The sequence below is a fragment of the Myotis nattereri genome, assembly GCF_964212035.1.
Source record: "Myotis nattereri genome assembly, chromosome: 1".
Taxonomy (NCBI): domain Eukaryota; kingdom Metazoa; phylum Chordata; class Mammalia; order Chiroptera; family Vespertilionidae; genus Myotis; species Myotis nattereri.
Window position 1 is genome coordinate 23,716,393 of NC_138075.1, and position 20,814 is coordinate 23,737,206.

The 20,814-nt window shown below is 55.0% G+C and overlaps 1 protein-coding gene across 1 annotated transcript in view; it reads left to right on the plus strand.

The window, feature by feature from the left end:
• The window catches only part of LTBP2 (latent transforming growth factor beta binding protein 2), a gene marked incomplete at its 5' end in the record, with an annotated part of 99,849 nt that overhangs the window by 54,786 nt on the left and 24,249 nt on the right, over positions 1–20,814 (plus strand). The window contains 9 exons of the mRNA XM_081095133.1: positions 5,847–5,921; positions 8,169–8,291; positions 11,525–11,689; positions 11,980–12,195; positions 13,270–13,289; positions 14,591–14,630; positions 15,338–15,451; positions 17,785–17,913; positions 20,594–20,722. Of these exons, the coding sequence (XP_080951259.1) occupies positions 5,847–5,921; positions 8,169–8,291; positions 11,525–11,689; positions 11,980–12,195; positions 13,270–13,289; positions 14,591–14,630; positions 15,338–15,451; positions 17,785–17,913; positions 20,594–20,722 (1,011 nt within the window). The remainder of the gene's footprint in view (positions 1–5,846; positions 5,922–8,168; positions 8,292–11,524; positions 11,690–11,979; positions 12,196–13,269; positions 13,290–14,590; positions 14,631–15,337; positions 15,452–17,784; positions 17,914–20,593; positions 20,723–20,814) is intronic.

Here is a 20,814-nt window from a genome sequence, read left to right on the forward strand (position 1 = left end):
AAAAAAAGCTACAACTGCCCAGAAATATAATGGGGTGTGCCCAGAAGTCCTGAGTTCCCCGCCATGAGGAGTGTGCTTACCTTAGTAAGGCTTGTAGGAGTTGGGGAAGGAATTGATTTTTAAGGGAATGGAGATATATATATATGAAAATTCTTTGAAACACTCAATATAAAGAAAGCTTGGTTTTGGCTTGGTTTTGTCAGGGCCCTTGCCCACGAGGACTGTGCCAGGCACAGTCTGTGATGCCAGCCCCGTGGGGGTGGACGCGTGAGGGCGGTTTTGGCATGACGCCAGGTTGGAGCAGAGAAACATGGGGCCAGTCACAGCAGCAATGTCATTATCGTCACCATCATCGTTATTCGGAGCATCTCATAAGGGCCAGGCTCCATGCTAAGTGCTTCCTCGTTTTGTTGTTCTAACAATATCTCTAGGAGTTTCCGGTGTCACCTTCTTCATTTTACAAATGAGGAAATTGAGCCTGAAACCTCAGGTCTATAGCAGCCCAGACCTCTGCTTCTAACGTTACGCTCTCTAATTAATCTGCCTCTGTCCCTGCTACTTCTTGTGTTCTTGGCATCTGCTAAACTAGAGGACCAAGCTTACTCAGCCGATGTGGCTCAGTGGCTGGGCGTCGACCTATAAACCAGGAGGTCACAGTTCGATTCCTGGTCAGGGCACATGCTGGGGTGCGGGCTTGATCCCCAGTAGGGGGTGTGCAGGAGGCAGCGGATCAATGACTCTCTCTCATCTTTGATGTTTCTATCTCTCTCTCTCCCTCTCCCTTCTTCTCTGAAATCAATAAAAAATATATTAACAACATTCAGTTAAAGTACCCAGCTTGGGGAACAGCTGTGCTGGGGTGGGGTTCCTCTTCTCTGGGACTCTGGATGAGATGCCCAGTTTCCTGCCCTTTGAAAATGGGTTTTTCAGAATTTCAGTTGTTGGGCTGAAAAAACAACAACTGTTTCTTTGGCTTGGGGATTTTCTGAGAGCTTCTCCAAGGAACTTGGAGCATCCTGGGAACTAAGCCTGGGATCATGTTAGCACCTCCCTACACAAGCGGGGGTGTCCCTGACACGTGGCGTCTCTGGCCTGGAGCTCCAGGAAGAGATGTGGGAGGGTTCTGACCAGACCTCGCTCCACCTCCCGGCTTATGGTGACTAAGATGCCCACTTTGGCTCCAGTGCCACCCGAGGAAGGGGTCAGAGCCCATCTTTGGGCAGAACTTCTATAATGATTGGAAGGATCCATTGGGACTTCACTGAGGAGGAAAATCTGGAATAATGAACATTATGATAATTACCAGCATGTGACAAGAATCATGCTGAGTTTTACATTCTTGCTCAGTGTTATCCCTCCCCCACCCCAGCCAAAGGAAGGAATTTTCATCCCCATTTGACTGATAAGAAAATTAAGGCTCAGAGACGTTGAGTAATTTGCCCAAGTCTCCAGCCAGTGATGGGCAGCAGGCTAGCTTGCTATCCTTCAGGTTGTGTGGAAGGAAGGGAAGGGATGAGGGAGGAGGGAGGGAGGGAGGGAGGAATCCTTGGGAAGCACTTACAGGCTGTGGCAGGCAGCGTGCTAGTTCAGTTGCCATTGATTGTTTCAGTCAAGTTAATCCTCACAACCCACGAACTGAGTGTCTGTCCACACATCTACAGATGAGAAAGATTAAGACGGAAGGAGGAGAAGCAGTGTGCCTCCGGCCACATGGCTCTTCAGACTAGAGCCAGGAGTTGAATTCGGGTCGGGCTGCCCCACCCTCTTTCACCCACTCGGGGACAGACGTGGAAGTTTCTCTCCAGCTTACCTGCCTGAGGTTTACAAATTGGGGGTTTCAGCTCCAGCCTGATCATGTGCCCTTACACGTCGAGCTCAGCCTCATCTGCCTCATCTGGCATGTGTGTGTGTGTGTGTGTGTGTGTGTGTGTGTGTGTGTGTTTGTGTTCTCTGGGCAGAGGGGTGTATGGCAGACCATCTGTCATCACAGCTGAGATCGGCATGGCTGGTAAACTACCCCGTGGCCAGACTTGTGTCTCCACCTCCTCCTCCCTGAGCTCTGTCATGGGGTCAGGGCCAAAACTGTCTCCAGCCATCGGTGTGCTCTTGCTGAGGCCTTCCTGGGGGTCCCAGCAGCCAAGGGGAGAACTCTCAGGGCAGGGGCAGGCTGCAGCCAGCGGCCCTCTGCTTCCTTCCCGGTGTGTACCCAGGCTGAGGTGTGGCAGTGAATGGACAGGGCCCGGGTCAGAGGCCGGAAGCCCTGAGTTCCAGGCCCACATGTCCTGGTTTCCTCACATATATCTGCCCTACATGATCCCGGGCATTTTGTGATGTTCAGACTCCTTGGAGTTCAGGTGATCGCAGCCGACCCCTCAGGAGCTGCTTTGGCCTCCGTGGGTCTAAGAGTCCCAAATGCAAGGTCACCTGCAGCTTCCAAGTGTCTCGGTGGAAATCACGGGTTAGCAGGCTCTCTCTCTCTCTCTCTCTCTCTCTCTCTCTCTCTCTCTCTCTGTCCAGATCCCACAAATCCCTCTCTGTCTGCTCTCTGATCCTTGAGCTGAGAGGCCATGAGGCAGCACAGGTTCTTCACCATTCCTTTATTGATCCTGCAGAGCCCTTTGGTGATATACATTGTGGAGCATTTGCCCAGCATCTGATTAGTTCCTCTGACCTCCTCCTTTTTGATCCCTTGTAAAAAAAAAAAAGAAAAAGAAAAAAAAAGGAGGGGAGAAGGGGTAAAGGAAGAGGGAGGGTTTCCAGAAAGGGCGATACTCTTTCTGCTAGCAGGCACCTTCCTGTGACCTCCAGACCCCAGGATTCTCAGCTCAGGCACCTCCTAAGGCTTGCCACGCAGTCAATCATTTATTTATTTGGAGGCAGTAGAGAGGAATGGTTCAGAATTTATCCTCTGGAGGCAGATGCCAGGGATCATAATCCCAGCTCCAGCCACCTGCTGGGTGACGGAGGGCATGTTTCCTAACCCCTCTGTGCCTCAGTTTGCTCATCTGTAAAATGGGGGTAATGATAGTAAGGGCCTCCAGAGCTGTTATGAGGATTAAATAAGTTAATATGTGAACAGCCTTCATAACAGGGCCCGGCCCCTAGTGAGCGCTGTTTTGGTGTTTGCTATGATTATTCATTCCACGTTGATTGAGTGCCATGCTGTCCCATCTGCTGCGCTCGGCTCCAGAGACAGCAACAACGAAGAAGATAAGGACCTTGTCCTCACGGATCTTACGCTTTATGGGGGGAGATAGGCAAGCAAACAGCCAATCATGTTAAATCTATGACAAGGGAAGGCCTGTGTGTGTTGGGAGCACTCGAGAGGCGTGCCTGGGGCGGGTGCCAGGGGTGGGTGTCGGGGTGGTGATACCTGCCCTCCCTGCTCACTATGAGTCACACAGCTCAAGCGCTTTCGGCTGAGCCTAGCCCCCACGGTGGAACAACATGCAAACCCTGAGCAAGACCTTCCACAGCAGGCACAAATATTACAACTTCTATCCACGTCCTTTTTATCTTAAAGAACGAAGCTTTACTCATTTATGTCCTCACTTGATCCGTACATCAGACGGTCAGCAGTCATGTTTGGCACACACAGTGCAGGGAAGAGTGGGGTCCCCAGAAAGGGTGGTGCACTCGTGTTTGCCTGGCATATCACAACACACAACATACAGCAATGCTTGGCTCACGGGTGTTCAATTATGTCGTCTAGTTTTAACCAGCAGCCCTCCCCAGGTGGAGCCTGCGCTCCAAATGATGAAGAAGGCCATGGCCTTTAGTTATGTACATTGTTCTTCTGACCTAGCCTTGCGTGTATAATGTGCTCAGAGATGGCAGCTAATGACAGGAGTCAAACTGTCTTCATTACAAAAACGAGCCGTTCAAACTTTGCTGTACAGGTATACCCATCTCTTGGTATTTGCAAGGATCCATTTCCATAATAAAATATACAAAAAACTATCTTCTTTTTTTATCCTCACCAGAGAATATGTCTACTGATTTTTGAGAGAGAGAGAGAGAGAGAGAGAGAGAGAGAGAGAAGAGAGAAACAGATTGGTTGCCTCTGGTATGTGCCCCAACTGAGGATTGAACCCACACCTGGGTATGTGCCCTGACCGGGAATTGAACCCACAACATTTTGGTACATGGGATGACACTCCAACCAATAGAGCCACCCGGCCAGGGCAAGAACTATCCTTTTGTAAGCCATTAAAGAGAGGATGAACCAGAGAACATATAATCTCGACAGTAAGTGACTTCTTGAATAAAAATAAGCTTTACTAAACAGCTCTGGAAGTTTACCCACTGATGTTGTGACTAGTAAGGTGACAGCGATGGAGAGGACTGGATGTAAAATGCCTCCACGGCAGACTTCATGGGCCAGCTATTGCTGCAAACAAGTCAAAGCCAGGAGACAAATTGCTATGGGAAGTCATCTCGCAGTCAGCCTTACAAAACAAGACCTTCGAAGTCCGATGGTATCTTTATGGAACTTTGTGTTGGAATGGTGTCTGTGAAAATCCCTCGGGCCCTTTGAGAACTGCTGGCTATGTCTTTCTTGGCAGAGGAAGTGTCAGACTTAAAGATGAGCTACTCTTTGTTAAAAAAAAAACACGAAAATATGGATATTCCATATTTGCTGCCTTTTTCTGTGATGACAGATGGCTGTCAGTAGTATGCTCCCTGCTAGAGCGTTTCAGCAAGGTCGACATACTAGTCTGTCCCTCCAAAGTAATGGAGACTTTTCCCTGTGTGTGTTTTTTTAATTAAAAAGTTTTGAATTTCTCTATAAAGTAAAAGGGAATGTTGTGAAATCAAGGCAGGAGATGTACCAACACCGAAACACTGCGAATCATTTCCTTATTGTGGGGTGCTGCAAACCATCTCCATTGGCACTTGAAACACTTGAAAGCTGGAACTTTCTAACTTAGAATTTAGTTTGTAAGAACAAGTAACTGACCTCCCTATGGGCAGATGGAATCTTACTAGCCAGATTTCAACAGCGTCGCATGATTGGTAAATGTGAGTGAAAAATAAATGTCATGGTTGTATAAGTGCAATCACTAATGAGTTTCTTCCCTCTTGATCTAGGATACTGTGTCAGCTAAACCAAGTATCAAAATAGACCGATCTTAGCCGGGGTATGAATTGTATCCAGATGTTTAAAAAAATAGTAAAACAGCCCTGGCTGGTGTGGCTCGGTGGGTTGGGTGTTGTCCCGTGCACTGAATGGTTGTTGGTTTGATTCCCGGTCAGGGTACATGCCTGGATTTTGGATTCGTTTCCCGGTAGGGGGCATGCAGTAGGCAGCTAATCAATGTTTCTCTCTCACATCGATGTTTCTCTCTCTCTCTCTCTCTCTCTCTCTCTCTCTCTCTCTCTCTCTCCTCCCTCTTCCTTCTTCTCTCTCTAAAAATCAATAAAAAATATTTTTTAAAAACATCAGTAGAACAACTATAATTATGTAAGATGTACTCATTAGGAGAAACTGGGTGATGGAGCCTCAGGGACTATTTTTTTTTGCAACTTCCTGCAAACCTAGAATTACTTCAAAACAAAAAGTTTTTTAAAAAGTGATAAACGTGTTCAATCATATGTGATATTGTATTACATTGATAGAGAGTAATATAAATGGTATGTAATAGAATCATATGCAAAATATATAGTGGCTTAGTATCACTTTTATGAAGAGCAAGGTGGACAGGGAGTAGCCTGGTGGGAGCCAGAGCAGGGATTTCAGCTAAGGAGACACAGCTGGACACCCAGACTGCACCCCACCTCCCAGGGTGGGTGACAAAGGAACCCAAGGGCCCTCACTGAGGCCTGTCTGTACCTTCACTCCTCAGCCTCTCCAGTGATTGAAAATGGCCAGCTGGAGTGTCCCCAGGGGTACAAGAGACTAAACCTCACTCACTGCCAAGGTAAGGATGACCAGGGCCACGGCTGGGCTCGGGGAAGGGAAGTGATGGAGGCCTGAAGATGCAGGAACACCTCTACCCACCCTGCATCGTCGGTGGACGCTGCCTGCGTGGTCTCCCCGGGGAACTCTAGACCCCAGCTTGGGGAAGCTTTGGGGTTTGCAGGTTCCAGAGGCCTAAGGAGTCAGGGGATGGGATAGGTCACCCTGAGAAAGGACCTGCAGCCAAGCCCATCCCTCCCTCCCCATCTCCACTCGCCCTCTCCCAGACCTGGGCCAGGTGCCTCTATGGAATGTGTGATGCCATATCTGAGGATGCCACCCCACTTCCCCTACATCCACTCGCCTCCCGGGCTGACCTCCCTGGATGGGAAGACTTTGGACTCCAGGGTGGGAGACAAGGTCCGCCTGAGTCAGCAGAGACCACTGTGCACATTGCCCAACAAGCACCTTCAGGGCTTCGCCTGCCTCAACCCACAGCCGGGCGGGGGTGGGGGGTGGAGAGTAGGTGTGGGAGGAGGCACAGATGGGGGAGAGGGGACTGGCCTTGCTGGGCTGGTCTGGATGACCGGCTCTGTAAGGCCAGCTGAGGCCCAAGGTGCTCTGCATTAGAAAGCGCCTGAGCAGCCAGGCCAGGGGCACCTTGGGACAGAGGGTGGGAGGGGGGCTCAGCTATGGCTTCTGCAGGGGATCCCAGTGGGGTGGGCCGTGGGACCGGGACTGAGGGGCCCAGAGGCTTCACCGAGGAGGCAGCTGCCACTCAGCAGCTCAGGCTCTGAGTGAGGAGCCCTGTCGGCTGTGAGCCTGGCAGTGGGTGTGACAGGAGTGGGCCTTTCAGCCATGAGAGGCTTCTGGGGCTGCCGCAGGTCAGCGAGGAACTAAGCTTCCCAAAGGGGAGGCTGCCTTGGACGTACCGCCGTCTGTCTGGCTACTTTGGGTGAAGCTGGGTGAGAGACCAGGGCTCGACCCTGGTGGCCTCCTAGGTGCCTTCCACCTGGAGGCTGCCTCAGGGGGGTAGAGCCAGAGGACGCCCGGGGATGGCAGGGCTACCTGCCTGTGGGGTGCCAGGCCCCAGAGGCGATTTCTGGCCTGTGGATAAGAAAGGGGGCTTGCACCAGGCACAAGGGCGGACATCTGACACAGCCCAGCCCAGGGTCCGCCTCTCTCAGGGGCAGTGGGCAGAGGGCCTGGGGGACAGTGGTGGGGAGAGATGTCTGTAGTTTTGCCCTTGGAGGGTGCGGTAAGGCTGTTCATCCCTAAATGTGTGCAGTGGTTTCCCAGCCTGGGAAGGTGAGTTTATATCCAGAATCTCCGCTCTCCAGCCACTGAGCCCCGGGGTACAGGGTGCTCAGGGGCCCTCCCCCGGAGGCCCTGCCCCTGAAACCTCCCCCTTCCTGAGTCTGGGGTGGTGGTCTCCATGTCTGCAAAGGGACCCCCCCCCGCAACTCTGCACCCCCGTGTGCCACCTCCGCTCTCTCTCCATCCTTCTCTCCTACTCCCACGGGGTAATTTTGGGGTGTCACTCTGAGCTGCATACATTGTGCCAGGTGCTAGTACACAGGGGTGGCTTAGACATGGCTGCTGCCCCAGGTGGAGACAGCACCTAAACGATTGCACAGCACCTGCCTCCTCCCCCTGGTCGGTATCTCCATCCTGCAGCTCCCTGCGTGCCTGTTCCCCAGACTTGGGCCTGGGAGCTGCTTCCGGGTCTCAGGCAGGCTGAACAGGAGGGACTGGGAAGCCCCATCTCCACCCTCCAACCCCAGCTGTCCCCTTATCCGCGTCCCCTGTTGCCATCCCAGCATGTCACCTACTAGCTGAGTGGATTTGGGCAAGTTATTCCCAGAGTGTCCGTTTCCCCACCTATAAAATGAGGACATGTGGACCTATTTGGTTGAAATTGTTTGTGAAATTAAATGAGGTGCCACATGTAAAGCACCAGGCACATAAGAGGCGCTCAGTAAACATTACCTCTTAATATTATGATCATTAATACCAGCTACAGGACCAAGTGATTTGCCATTTTTAGTTTGTTTTGTCCTCCTATTGGAGACTATCTGGTAGTTACTCTTATTAACCCCATTTGACAGATGGGAAAGTGAGGCACAGAGGGAGGGAGCAACTAAATAATGGGCAGCTCTCTTATTGTTGTCCCTCTCCTTGGAGAAAGCATTTGAAGATCTCTGCCCTAGCCCTTCCCTCCATCAGGCCTCATGGGGCGGGTCCATGGTCATCTCCTCCAACCCTGCAGATATCAACGAGTGCCTGACCCTGGGCCTGTGCAGGGACTCGGAGTGCGTGAACACCAGGGGCAGCTACCTGTGCACCTGCAAGCCCGGCCTCATGCTGGATCCCTCGAGGAGCCGCTGCGTGTGTGAGTGCGGGTGGGGAATGGGGGCGGGGACACTGGGCGGCGAGATGGGACCCCTGGGGTTCACGGGCCAGGCCCAGAGCAGAAGTTCCCCCCAGGCCCCTTCCCACGGCCCAGCGGCTGCTACCCAACCTGGAATTGGGCCCAGCATACAAAACGGGTCCGTCCCCTCCTGCGGGACCGACAGTTGCTACTTCCCTTCGGCTTCAGGCGTTTCTTGGGACTTCGCAGTTCGGGATTTTCTTCTCCCGTTCCGTCTTTGGCCTCATTTACTTTGGGGGATGTGTGTTGCCTCTGTTCTAACATCTGGCTGAGCAGAGGCTGCCTCTTCGGCGCCTGAGCTTAGCAGCAGACCTTTCAGAGGGGCCTGTCTGCAGCATGAATGCCCCTGCTGCCAGCCCCAGGCCTTTCCACAGCCCTGTGGTCCCCTTGGTTCCGCATGTGTCTCTGCATCTGTGAACACGTATGTGTCACGAGTCCTATTGGCGTCGTGTCCGTGCGTGCGTGCGTGTGCACCCGGGCAGCCGTTTCCAGTGACCTCTGTGGTTTCCAGCGGGGCGAGGCCCAGGCTGACAATCCCTCTCAGATGGCAGAGCTGACGCCGCAGGCCGGACGGGGCTTTCCTGGGGCAGGGAGGCCTGACCAGAGCTGAGTTAAACCAGTACTGACTGGCCTCTGCCAAGTGACAGCCCGGGTCCGGTCGGCCACCCGGCTCAGCAGAGCTCCCTGTGGCTGGCTAAGCCCTCAGTCTGCAAGCGGCCAGGCACTAGGTCGGAGGAGACCACAGAATGAACACGACTCCAGCGCCACCCAGAGGGAGCGCCCCTGTGAAGGGAGTTACTCAGCTCACAGTGTGTGTCTCCTCAGGGAGAGGAGACAGTCAAAGCCTTGAGAGGGGACACCCAGGGAGTGAGGGGCCCGGGGTGGGGAGGATATGTCAGGCCACTCTCAGAAGACCTCATGGTGACAGAGACAGGCAACCAAGGCCTTGAGGGGATACAGCTCTTCTCCTCCCCACCCCACCCCACCCGCACTTTTATTAGGCAGGTGCATTTAATGTCGGAGGTGACATATTCGTGCCAAAAAGGGAGCCTTCATGCAGGGAGCAGAGATGGCCCTTGAGTGTTCTCCCTCTCCCCCCTTAGAGTTCCCCCATCCAGCCGCCTCTGGTGACCCATATCCATGAAGTGGGGCAGGGGGAGGCACTAAGTTTCTCTTCCCGTCATTTCTGCGCTTTGCCCTCCTTCCTGGCACCTGACCAGGGCTAGTAGAACAGCTACAAGCGCCCTCTGGGCTGGGCAGCCTCCTGATGTTGCCAGCTGTGTCACCTCGAAGGGACCAAGCCCTTCCCTACGGTAGCCCCAGGGAAGTGGCTGCTGGAGGCAGAGACTGAACCTGGAGACCAAGGCTCATGAGCAGACAATAACTGACATGTGTACAGAAACCCAACTCAACCCACTGTGAGCAAAAATAATTCATTGGGCCACACAACTAGGGGGTCCCGAGGTAGGGGTGCCTCAGGCCTGGCTGGATCCAGGCACCCGCAGTGTCATTAGGATGGCTCTTGCTCTCTTCCTTCGCTGTTGGTTTCTTATTCCTTCAAAGGTACCCACCAGACACTCTAGGCCAGGGGTGGGCAAACTTTTTGACTCGAGGGCCACAATGGGTTCTTAAACTGGACCGGAGAGCGAGAACAAAAGCATGGATGGAGTGTTTGTGTGAACTAATATAAATTCAAAGTAAATATCATTACATAAAAGGGTATGGTCTTTTTTTTCAATAGTTTTATTCATTTCAAACGGGCCAGATCCGGCCCGCGGGCCGTAGTTTGCCCACGGCTGCTCTAGGCCTATAACCTCCCACCCGTGAAACTCAACAACAACAAATAGGAACATAAAAAGTATCTCTTTTCTAATAATCCAGGAAAAGTCCCAAAGCTAATTAACATCATGGGCCTACTTATCAAGTGCCCGTCCCTGATTCAATCACTGTGAGAGGGATATGGTCTGCACTCCTTCAACCAGGAAGTGGGGACCAAGACTGAGGGAATAAAGGGCGGATCCCACAGGAACACCAGGATGCTGTTACCAGAGTATGAGGGACAGGCAGAAATACACGCATCCACCACCCATCGCCCTTAGTATGAAGGAGATAAGACCCAGGAGGTCATGTAGCTCACGGTGGGGCAGGGAGTTGAACTTGGGCTGCAGAGTCCTGACCAGGACTCCCAGAATCATCAATTCCTCAACTTTGAGTGTTGCCCTCTTCACCCCACCCTTTCCCCTCACCTGTCCCTCTGAAGATTTCAGTGTCTTCCAATGAGGCATGGCTCCTCATCTTCCTTTGAGGTAATTTATAAGAGAATAATCTATAATATTTACCATGAAAGTATAATCAAGGAGCCTGGCCGGTGTGGCTCAGTGGTTGGGTATCAACCTATGAACCAGGAGGTCATGGTTTGATTGTCGGTCAGGGCACATGCCTGGATTATGGGCTCGATCCCTGGTGAGGGGTGTGCAGGAGGCGGCTGATCAATGATTCTCTCTAATCATTGATGTTTCTCTCTCTCTCCCTCTCCTTTCCTCTCTGAAGTCAATAATATATATATATATATATATATATATATATATATATATATTATTATTATTATTATTATTATTATTTATTTATTTATTTTTTTTAAAGCACAAGCAAGGGAACAATGGTAATGGCATTGTTATTATTGAAACCCAGCCTAGCTCACCCTCACTGTGGCCCACCGGATTGATTCATGGATCTAACCACCCATCAATCCATCAGACGCTGTGCAGGGTGCCTGATTCCAAAAATGACAATGTCCTTGCCCTGAAAGCTCCCCATCAGGCCTTTGGTCCTTACCTCCCCTCATCTCCCCAAGGAGACTGTGGCCCTCAGAGCACACTGCTCCCCACTCAACCCCAGGCCATGTTGGGCTTTGGTGAACACTTGTAACTCAGCACTTGTAAACAGGTTCTCCGTGTGGGCAGGAGTCAGGGTCCCCTCCAACAGGTAACATGAGGAGGTGCTGAAGCATTCCGCTACAGCTATTCTTCCTAACATTCTTGTGAGCGTTTTCAGGGCCCCAAACTCCCAGACTGTGACGCAGGCCAGGCCGATCCGAGGGCACGACCAGCCACTCCTCCATCCTCTGCCCTCTTGCCTCTGCTTTCCCCTCCCCCTGGCCACCGGCCCATCCCCACCTGCTATGTCTGTTTCAGCGGACAAGGCTGTCTCCATGCAGCAGGGGCTGTGCTACCGGTCCCTGGGGCCAGGCACCTGCACCCTGCCTCTGACCCAGAGGATCACCAAGCAGATATGCTGCTGCAGCCGAGTGGGCAAAGCATGGGGCAGCAAGTGTGAGAAATGCCCCCTGCCTGGCACAGGTAACCCCCTGTCCTCCTGTCTCAAGCTTCCTATAAGCAGTCGCCATTTTCCCCCACCTGGACCTAACCTTAAGCCGAAGACCCTAGTCTTCCTTCCTGCTCAACTCCTTAACCAACATGGGGCCCCTCCCTCCTTGCTGCCGCGGTGGCCTTGCCTCCCCAAGGGAGGGGAGGGAGGGGAGGGAGGGGAGGGAGGGGAGGGAGGGGAGGGAGGGGAGGGAGGGGAGGGAGGGCCCTGGGTCCCCGCAGGAACAGCATCTTCAGTGAGTCTCTGACCATTGACCTTGTAGAGGCCTTCAGGGAGATCTGCCCCGCCGGCCATGGCTACACCTACTCGAGCTCAGACATCCGCCTGACCATGAGGAAAGCCGAGGAGGAGGAACTGGCCAGGCCCTCCAGGGAGCAAGGGCAGAAGACCAGTGGGACCCTGTCCAGACCAGCGGAGAGGCAGCCACTCCGGGCGGCCACCAGCACCTGGCTGGAGGCCGGGACCATTCCTGACAAGGGTATCTGGGTTGGGGGAGATGCAGGGGGGGTTCCCCTTCCCCTTGGATTGCAGCACCTCAAAGAGCCACTGGGAGATTATCCTGGGTGCCTGGCGTCCATCTCTGGAGTCTTAGGAAAGGGACTTTGGAGCAGCAGCACCCAGCGCTGGGACCCTGCTCTCCTGGCCTGGCATGAGGCCTCACCCACTTCCTCTCCCCTATGGGGTCAAGAGGTGCCCACATCCCAGGGAGTTGCTGGTGGGGGTGGGAGGGGTCCACAGCAGCCCCCACCCCAGTTCCTCAGTCGTCCCATCCCCTGCCCCTGGCCATGCAGCTTCTGAGGCTGGTGCTGGCTTCAAGGCCTGAAGAGCTGGCGGGTGGGTCCTGGGGAGTCTGGGTGCTCTCGATCCCCAACCCTCGCCTCAGAGTCAGAGCACGAACTCCAGCTCAACTGCCTTGGGCCCAGGAGGCAAGGGGCTGGGAGGAGACTGGGCTTGAGGCACCCCTGGCAGGTGCCCTGGGAAACCAGGCAGAAGCCATGCCCAAGTTACTGGTAACACAGAGTGCAGGAGGCCAAGGTCATAGTAGGACCAGGAGACCTATGTGATGGCCAGAATTCCTCCAGGAGAGAGGGGAGTCAGGACAGAGCCCTAGTCATCATGGGAACTGGACCCTGACTAAGGGAGGAGCAACTCCTCTCCTCCTAGAACTGTTCCCCTGGTGAGGCGGAGGGGCAGAGTGACCTGGTGTGACTGGCAGGCTTGGGAGGCAGGAGGGTTATAGCTAGGACCACAGGGTGGACTGGCCCAGGTGGGGTGGGACTACCATCACAGGAGGCCTTGGAGGAAACTAGGAGGCTTCCTCTCACCAAGTGACACACCTTGTAGACCCTCCAGATCTGGGATTCTGGGGTCTGTGGTGGCCAGTCCCAGTAGGGCGGGAGGGCCAGAGGCAGGCATAAGAGTCTGAGCTCTCTCCACTGCTGACCTCTGGGGACAAGGAGGTCACAGATGGAACCAGCCCTGGCCATGGGTGGAGGGGAGAAGGCGGCCATATCACCCTCCCTGAGCTCATGTTCTCACCTTTCCTTCCCAGGTGACTCTCAGGCTGGCCAGGTGAGTGGGTCTTCTCGCCAGGGAATTGGGCAAGTGTGGCAGAGGGGGACCTGGTAGCCGCCAAGGCCATGGGGCAGGGTCCTATGGGGGAGGAAAGGGAGAAGGACGGAGTATATGGAGGATTTTACTTGGAGAGAGGCTGGAGTGGAGGGTGGATCCGAGGACCCAGTTTTATCCTAAAGGAAGTAATAATAGTTACTGTTTATCAAGTAGCTTCGATGCTTTTTCACTTGGGCTGGTCTGGGGCCCCCTTCAGAAAGGAAGTAGGCACGTGTCCCGTTAGTTCTGGCTGTCACTCAAGCAGATGAGGTCTAGAACTGGTTCTAGATGAATTTCAGATTTGGCATTTTTCTGAGCTTGATTTGCTTAAACCTCAAGGTCTCCTCTGTGAGTGGTTCGTGGGGAAGTAGAGGCAGAGCTGTGGATAGCCTCAAACCACTTCCCTGGGAAACGGGGATCCCACCCCCTTCCCTGAGCCCAGCAGTCCCCTGTAAGAACTGGGCGTCCTCCTCGAAAACCATTCCAGAAGAATGAATCTGCTTCTTCCCTCGCCAGCCTGCCAATCCCTCCCCTGTCCCCTGCCCCTCCAACCTGCATACCTGACTTCCCCAAACACTTTTTACTTATTTTTTAAAAAAACACTTTTATTGATTTCAGAGAGGACGGGAGAGATAGAAACATCAATGATGAGAGAGAATCATTGATCCTGACTGGGAATGGATCCATGACCTCCTGGTTCATAGGTCGATGCTCAGCCACTGACCCAAACACTTTTTCTAATGAGCTTCTTCTCTCTCTGGAGAACCACATGTTGTCTTCCCAGACCAAAGTTCCACTTCCAAGACCTCACAGTCCCGAGCCATGCTGGTCCTCTGTCCCCTCTGCCATCTCTCCTCCTGGTTCCCCATGGCTTATCTACCTCTGCCCGTGGGCTGTGGGGAGGGACAGCAGGTGTGGCTGGGATCCCGCTTCACCACACTGGCCCTGTGACACTGGGTAGGCTAGTTAACCCTGGAGCTTCTGCTCCTGTCTCTGAGATCACAGCATGGATATGAAACTTGCTGAGATGACACGGAGCTGGCACATGACATACATTTAATCATTACAACCTACTATGATAGGAGAGTTGAGATTAATAAGGTGTGGATATAAAGTGCCTAGCAAAATGCCCAGCAGGTAGTAAGAACTTAATACCAGGAATGAAGGAAAAGTGAGTGAGTTGGATGGGAAGCCTGGGAGAAGGGAGTGAGTCATGGGGGTGACAGCCGAACCAAGAGAAACATTCTCTTATTTCCGTGCAGGTCACAACCAGTGTTACCCAAGTCCCTGCCTGGGTCCCAGGTGAGTCCCTCCTCCTGTTGGCGCCCAGCTCACAGAGAAGGGAGGGAAGGAGAGACCTTCATCCAGTAGTGGAGTTAGTACATGTGAGCTGATACATGGGCTCACATCAGATGGGGTCCTGGATGACAATGTGACATGTGAGTGCTTTCTGGGGGATCCGTGCACCTAAGGAGCCGGGGTTCGGGACAGGGCACTGTTCCGAGGTCAGAAAGCTGGCCCCCCGCTTCCTCACTATAAAACGGACGCGAACGCCTGCCCTGCTGCCTCCCAAGGCCGACGAGATGTGGATGTTCCGGCAGAGCTCTGTGAACTGTAAAGCGCTTTGCAAACAGAAGAGCGCTGGCGTGGGAACCAGGAGACCGGCTTTGGCTCTGCGTCCAGGAAGCCAGGTGGCGCTGGACAAGGGGCCCTTTCTGCAAGCTCAGTCTCCTCGCCTGCGAAATGGAGCGTGAGACTGGACGGGCTCTAAGACCCGATGAGCTCTCAGATTCTCTGACTCTATTTGGGGCCGGTCAGGCCTCAGGAGGCTAGGAGGCTAGGAGGCGAGGGGTGACCCGCCCTAGGCTCCACCCCTTGCTCTTGGAGTTGGCACAGCAGAGAGGAGTGAGGGCCACTGCCAGTAACCTGGAGGGAGCACTGTCCCCGGTGGAAGGCGGCTGGCCAAGGGGCTGTGCCCACCTGCTCCCCCTCTCCCCTGCCCCCTACAGGAGATGCCACAGGAAGGCCAACGCCACCACTGCCTGGACAGGGGAGTCTAGAGACCCGGGAAGAAGAGCAAGTGACCACCCCCACCGACGTGCTGGTGACCCTGGGCCCCCCAGGTACCTGCAGCCGGCCCTGCGAGGTGTGGGTGTGACTGCCCAGAGCCGACTCGGGGCCTCTCCACCAAATGAACCCACAGTCTGCAGCCACGCCCCCCAAGCTCAGCCCCACTCATCTCACAGGACCACAGGGGCCCTAGTGGGCACAGGAGTCCTGCCTGCCTGGCGTCTGGTGCACGGGTCCAGCCGGGAAGGGGGAAGAGAAGGGACACCTTGGGGGAGGGTCTCGCTCAGAGCTTTTCCGGGGAAAACCCTGGGGCCCCTGGAGGATGGGGAGCCTCCGGAAGCCGGGCTCTTCCAGGCTGTTGACTCTGAGTCATCTGAGTGTCCTGGCAGAGGGCAGCCTCCGGCCCATGGGAGGGGCGGCTTTCGGGAAGGTCGGGTTCTCAAGGTTGTTTAACTGCCGGGGAGCCTGTGTCCCCCCTCCACCTCTACAATGGTGAGGGGGTGCGGGGCGGGGAGATTCCTGGCAAATCCACCTCGCTCTGGAATGTGCCCTCCTCAAGGCTCTTTGTTTGGGGACTTGGCTCAAGAGAAGCGAGGCCAGTGTTACCTGCTGCTCCCAGCACACGTGTGAGCTCACGTGCGCTCTCGTGTGCGCCCTCACACGTGCCCAGGTTTGCTGAGCTCTTAACCTCGCAGACTGAGGCCACCTTGGCGGAGACAGGTCTTTCTGGATTTCCCCTGGCAACGGGAGAGACCCCCAGCCGGGTGGAACAGTCCAGAAAATGTGGGGTGGAGTCGGGGTTTGTCTTCCTGGGCTGGAACCAGGGCGCCCCATGGCCCCTCCCAGGCCCTCTCCCCTCTGGGCGCAGTGCTGCTCCTCATCCCCCCTCCACCCGGCAGCAAGATGAGCTGGGAGAAGGGGCTCAGCTCGGAGAAGGGGCTCAGCTCGAGAGTCTCTGACAAAGAAAATGGGCCTGGAGGCAGAGGGGAGGGGCAGGAGGGGCCAGGCCAGGCTCAGCCGCAGCTCTAAGGGGGACAGGAGCCCCCAACCACCACCAAAGCCTTGTGCCTGATTCCCCATCTTCCCTGTCACCCCCCAACCTCATCCCTCGGGGAGGACATTTAGAATCTGGCCGGGGGTCCCCATGAGTCCCAAGGCTGACACTTGAAGCCAGGCGAGCGGCAGGGTAGCCTGGCAAACAGGCCAGTGTGAATGTTCAGTTCAGTCCAGTTCAGCAAACGCTGTGGAGCCCCGCTGCGCACGTCACAGGCCACGTCCCAGCCCATGCCCTGGGGCCGGGCAGGGAGCCCAGGGTGTAGGGGCTTCCCGCGAAGACATCCGAGCGGACACAAAGGCTGAAAGCATCCTTCGTCCCGTCAGTGCTTTGTCCATTCAGCATGTGCTGAGTGCCGGGCACTTTTCTAGTATTGAGGACACGGGTCAAAAAAGCCGGGGTCTCTGCCCTCGAAACTGTTTCTGAATTCAGCACCTGTCTCCTCACTTTCCACCCCATCACACACCCCCAGGCGGTCCTTGTTTACATGGTTCCAGCGGGTTTCCAAGGGCCCCTGTGCCTCCCTTCCCGTGCTGCTGAGCAAGGTGGCATGGCAGGATGAGTGGCGTTTCTGAGACAGCTCGGATCACACCCCACCTTGCAGGACCCCTTGCTTACGTGTCTCAAGGTGGCATTCAAGGCCCCACCCCGCGTTCCCTGGCAGTTCTTCCCAGCACCCTGCTCACCAGATCTGTCTGTCAGCCTGTCTGTCTGTCTAGGGCAGGGGTGGGCAAACTTTTTGACTCGAGGGCCACAATGGGTTCTTAAACTGGACCGGAGGGCCGGAACAAAAGCATGGATGGAGTATTTGTGTGAACTAATATAAATTCAAAGTAAACATCATTACCTAAAAGGGTACGGTCTTTTTTTTTTTTTTAGTTTTATTCATTTCAAACTGGCCGGATCCGGCCCGCGGGCCGTAGTTTGCCCACGGCTGGTCTAGGGGACACTGGGAAGGACTTGCCAGGGAAGGGAATCCCTGGGCACTGTTGTGAGAGCCGGGCCTGTATTCAGGGTAAGGTTAGGCTGGAGACCTCAGCGGGGCCGGACCTGCGGGGACTCGGGGCATGGGCCATTGGCATCTGCTTGATCTTGGTCGGAGCGATGCACTGAGAGCTCCGTCCTAGTGGGGCTCAGGGCCCTGGGAGCAGGTGCGGGGGGCAGCTTATACAGGCCATGTGGATGTGGGAGGGCCCAGCTAAGGGTGAGATGAGGTTTCTGTGGGTCCTTTGAGGCCAAGGTACCCTGACCCCACACTCTTCCCACTCTGCTCCACTGCCATGGCCCCACCCCTATGCCCCCATAACTTCGGCTTTGCTCTGTCTCCCACAGATATTGACAGATGTGCCGCTGGAGCCACCAACATCTGTGGCCCCGGGACCTGTGTGAACCTCCCGAATGGATACAGATGCGTCTGCAGCCCGGGCTACCAGCTGCACCCCAGCCAGACTCACTGCACAGGTATTCACATGGGAGTCCGGACTCACTCAGCGTCTGGGTGGATGGGAGCAGGGCTACCAGGGGGCAGAGTCAGCCGTCCGGGCAGCAGAAGGCCCAAGCAGTGCTGTGTGGTTGGTGGGTTGAGGAGGAGCATAGACCCTGTGGACAAAGCTGACCTTAACCTTGGGGAGACCAATCTCCGGGAGCAGCAGCTGATGAGTCTCCAGAACTCCAGGAGTGTGGGAAGCCACCCCAGGGCCCCCAGACAGGTGCCTGGAGCCCTCAGCTCTGCATTCAGCTCACCCCTCAAACTGGCCTTCTGGCTGCCTGCAGGGTGGACCAAGGTCTGTCTTCGTAAATGTCTCCACCAAGGCCCTCCCTGGTAGAGAGGTTTGGAGGCTAAGACAAAGCATCAAGTGTTGGCCTGACCGCCCCCTAATCTAATCTAATGAAAGAGAAACATGGTAATTGGCGTACGACCGCTACCCTTCCTATTGGCTAATCAGGGAGATATGGAAATTAACTGCCAGCCAAGATGGCAGCCGGCAGCCAGGCAGCTTGAAACTAACATGAGGCTTGCTTGCTTCAGTGACGGAGGAAACCAAGGAAACCAACGTTCCCCGCCTGCCTTGCCGGCCTCTGAGCCTGCAGTTTGAAACATTTTAACAAACTGGGATCTCAGAGCTGGAGTCAGAGCTGGAGTTATACATTGTTTCGATTACCTACTTTCAGCAGCGGAGGCCTAAGAGCTGGAGCCTCAGAGCTAAAGCTGGCCCAGAATTAAAAAAAAAAAAAGAAAAAAAGGAGCAGTTGGGAGCTTCCGTCACCCGCCAGCCTGAAAACAGCCCTCAGCCCCTCACCCAGACTGGCCAGGCACCCCAGTGGGGACCCCCACCCTGAATGGTGTGTGACCAGCTGCAAACAGCCATCATCCCCTCACCCAGGCTGGCCAGGCACCCCAGTGGGGACCCCCACCCTGATCCAGGACACCCTTCAGGGCAAACCAGCCGGCACCCACCCATGCACCAGTCCTCTACCCTATATAGTAAAAGGGTAATATGCCTCCCGGCACCGGGATCAGCATGATAGGGGGCCGCACCCAAACCCCCTGATTGCCCTGTGGCTCTGTGTGTGACAGGGGAAGGCGCCCCAATCTCCTGATCAGCCCTGCTCTGTGCCTGATACGGGGGGAGCTCCCCAACCTCTGATCGCCCTGCGGCTCTGTGTGTGACAGGGTGCAGCGCCCCAACCCCCCCCCCCCCCCACGGGCCCTGCATTGTGTGTGACGGGGTAGAGCCATAACCTCCCCATCAGCCCTGCCCTGAGTGAGAGTGGTGGCGTCCCAACCCCCTGATCGGCCCTGCTCTGTGGGTGATAGTGGGCGGCGCCCCAACCCCCTGATCCACCTTGCTCTGTGTGTCACAGGGGGCGGTGCCCCAACTCCCCTATCGGCCCTACTCTCTGAGTGACAGGGGGGAGCTCCTCAACCCCCTGATGGGCCTTGCTCTGTGTGTGACAGGGGGCAGCGCCCCAACCCCTGGATTGGCCCTGCTCTGTGCGTGACAGGGGGTGGCGCCGCAACCCCCCAATCAACCCTACCCTGAGCGTGACTGGGGGTGGCATCACAACCTCCCGATCTGCCCAGCTCTGTGCATGAGAGGGGGCGGCGCCCCAACTCCCCAATTGGCCCTGCTCTGAGCCCGACCAGGTGCTGCACCTAGGGATTGGGCCTGCCCTCTGCCACCCGGGAGCAGGCCTAAGCCAGCAGGGCGTTATCTCCCGAGGAGTCCCAGACTGCGAGAGGGCACAGGCCGGGCTGAGGAACCCCCCCTCCCCCCCAAGTGCATAAATTTTTGTGCATCGGGCCTCTAGTATTATTATACAAAGGGGACTCCTCCGCTGTGCCTTGAAGGAGAAAGGAAGTGATCACGGGGCCACTGGGGGAGGGAGCCATGGGACAGGGAGGAGCCCTTGGTGCCTGAGTGGGCCCAATGGGCTGACTTCATGGCTCCCAGCCTTAGAGATATTTCACCTCTCCAGCCTCCTCTGCTCCCTCACCCTCTCCTTGCCCCACAGCACCATCCCCTGTCCAGCCCTTTGCATGGGCAGGTTGCTGGCACATGCCCAAAGAAAGGCTCCCCTAGAAACACCAATCAGAAAGGACATATGCACCCCTATGTTCACAGCAGCACAATTTACCATAGCTAAGATTTGGAAACAACCCAAGTGCCCATCAGCAGATGAGTGGATTTAAAAACTGTGGTACATCTACACAGTGGAATACTATGATGCTATAAAAAAGAAGGAAATTTTGCCATTTGCAACAGCATGAATGGAACTGGAGAGCATTATGCTAAGCAAAATAAGCCAGATGGAGAAAGATAACTATCACATGATCTCACTCATATGTGGGATATAATGATCAACATAATTTGATGAACAAAAATAGATCCAGACACAAATGGTAGGGGAGGTGGGGGGGGGGGGGGTAGGTTAGAGAGCAACCAAAGGACTTGTATGCATGCATATTAGCCTAACCAATGGACACAGGCACTGGGGCGATGGGGGCTTGCGGGGGGGGGGGGCGAAGAATGGTTGAGGGGGTCAATTGGGGAAAAAGGAGACATATGTAAAACTTTAGACAATAAAATAAAAGCAAGAAAGGCTCCCCTGATCTCCCTCCCTTCCTCCCTTTGCTCAGATGACAATGAGTGTCTGAGGGACCCCTGCATGGGGAAAGGGCGCTGTGTCAACCATGTGGGCTCCTACTCCTGCCTCTGCTACCCTGGCTACAGACCGGCCACCTCAGGGACCATGCGGGAATGCCAAGGTAAGCCCTTGCCCTTGGGATGGGCACAGGACCCCTCAGAGAGCTGAAGTGGGAGAGGATCCAGGCCTCGTCAGCACTCAGCTCTGCGGTGT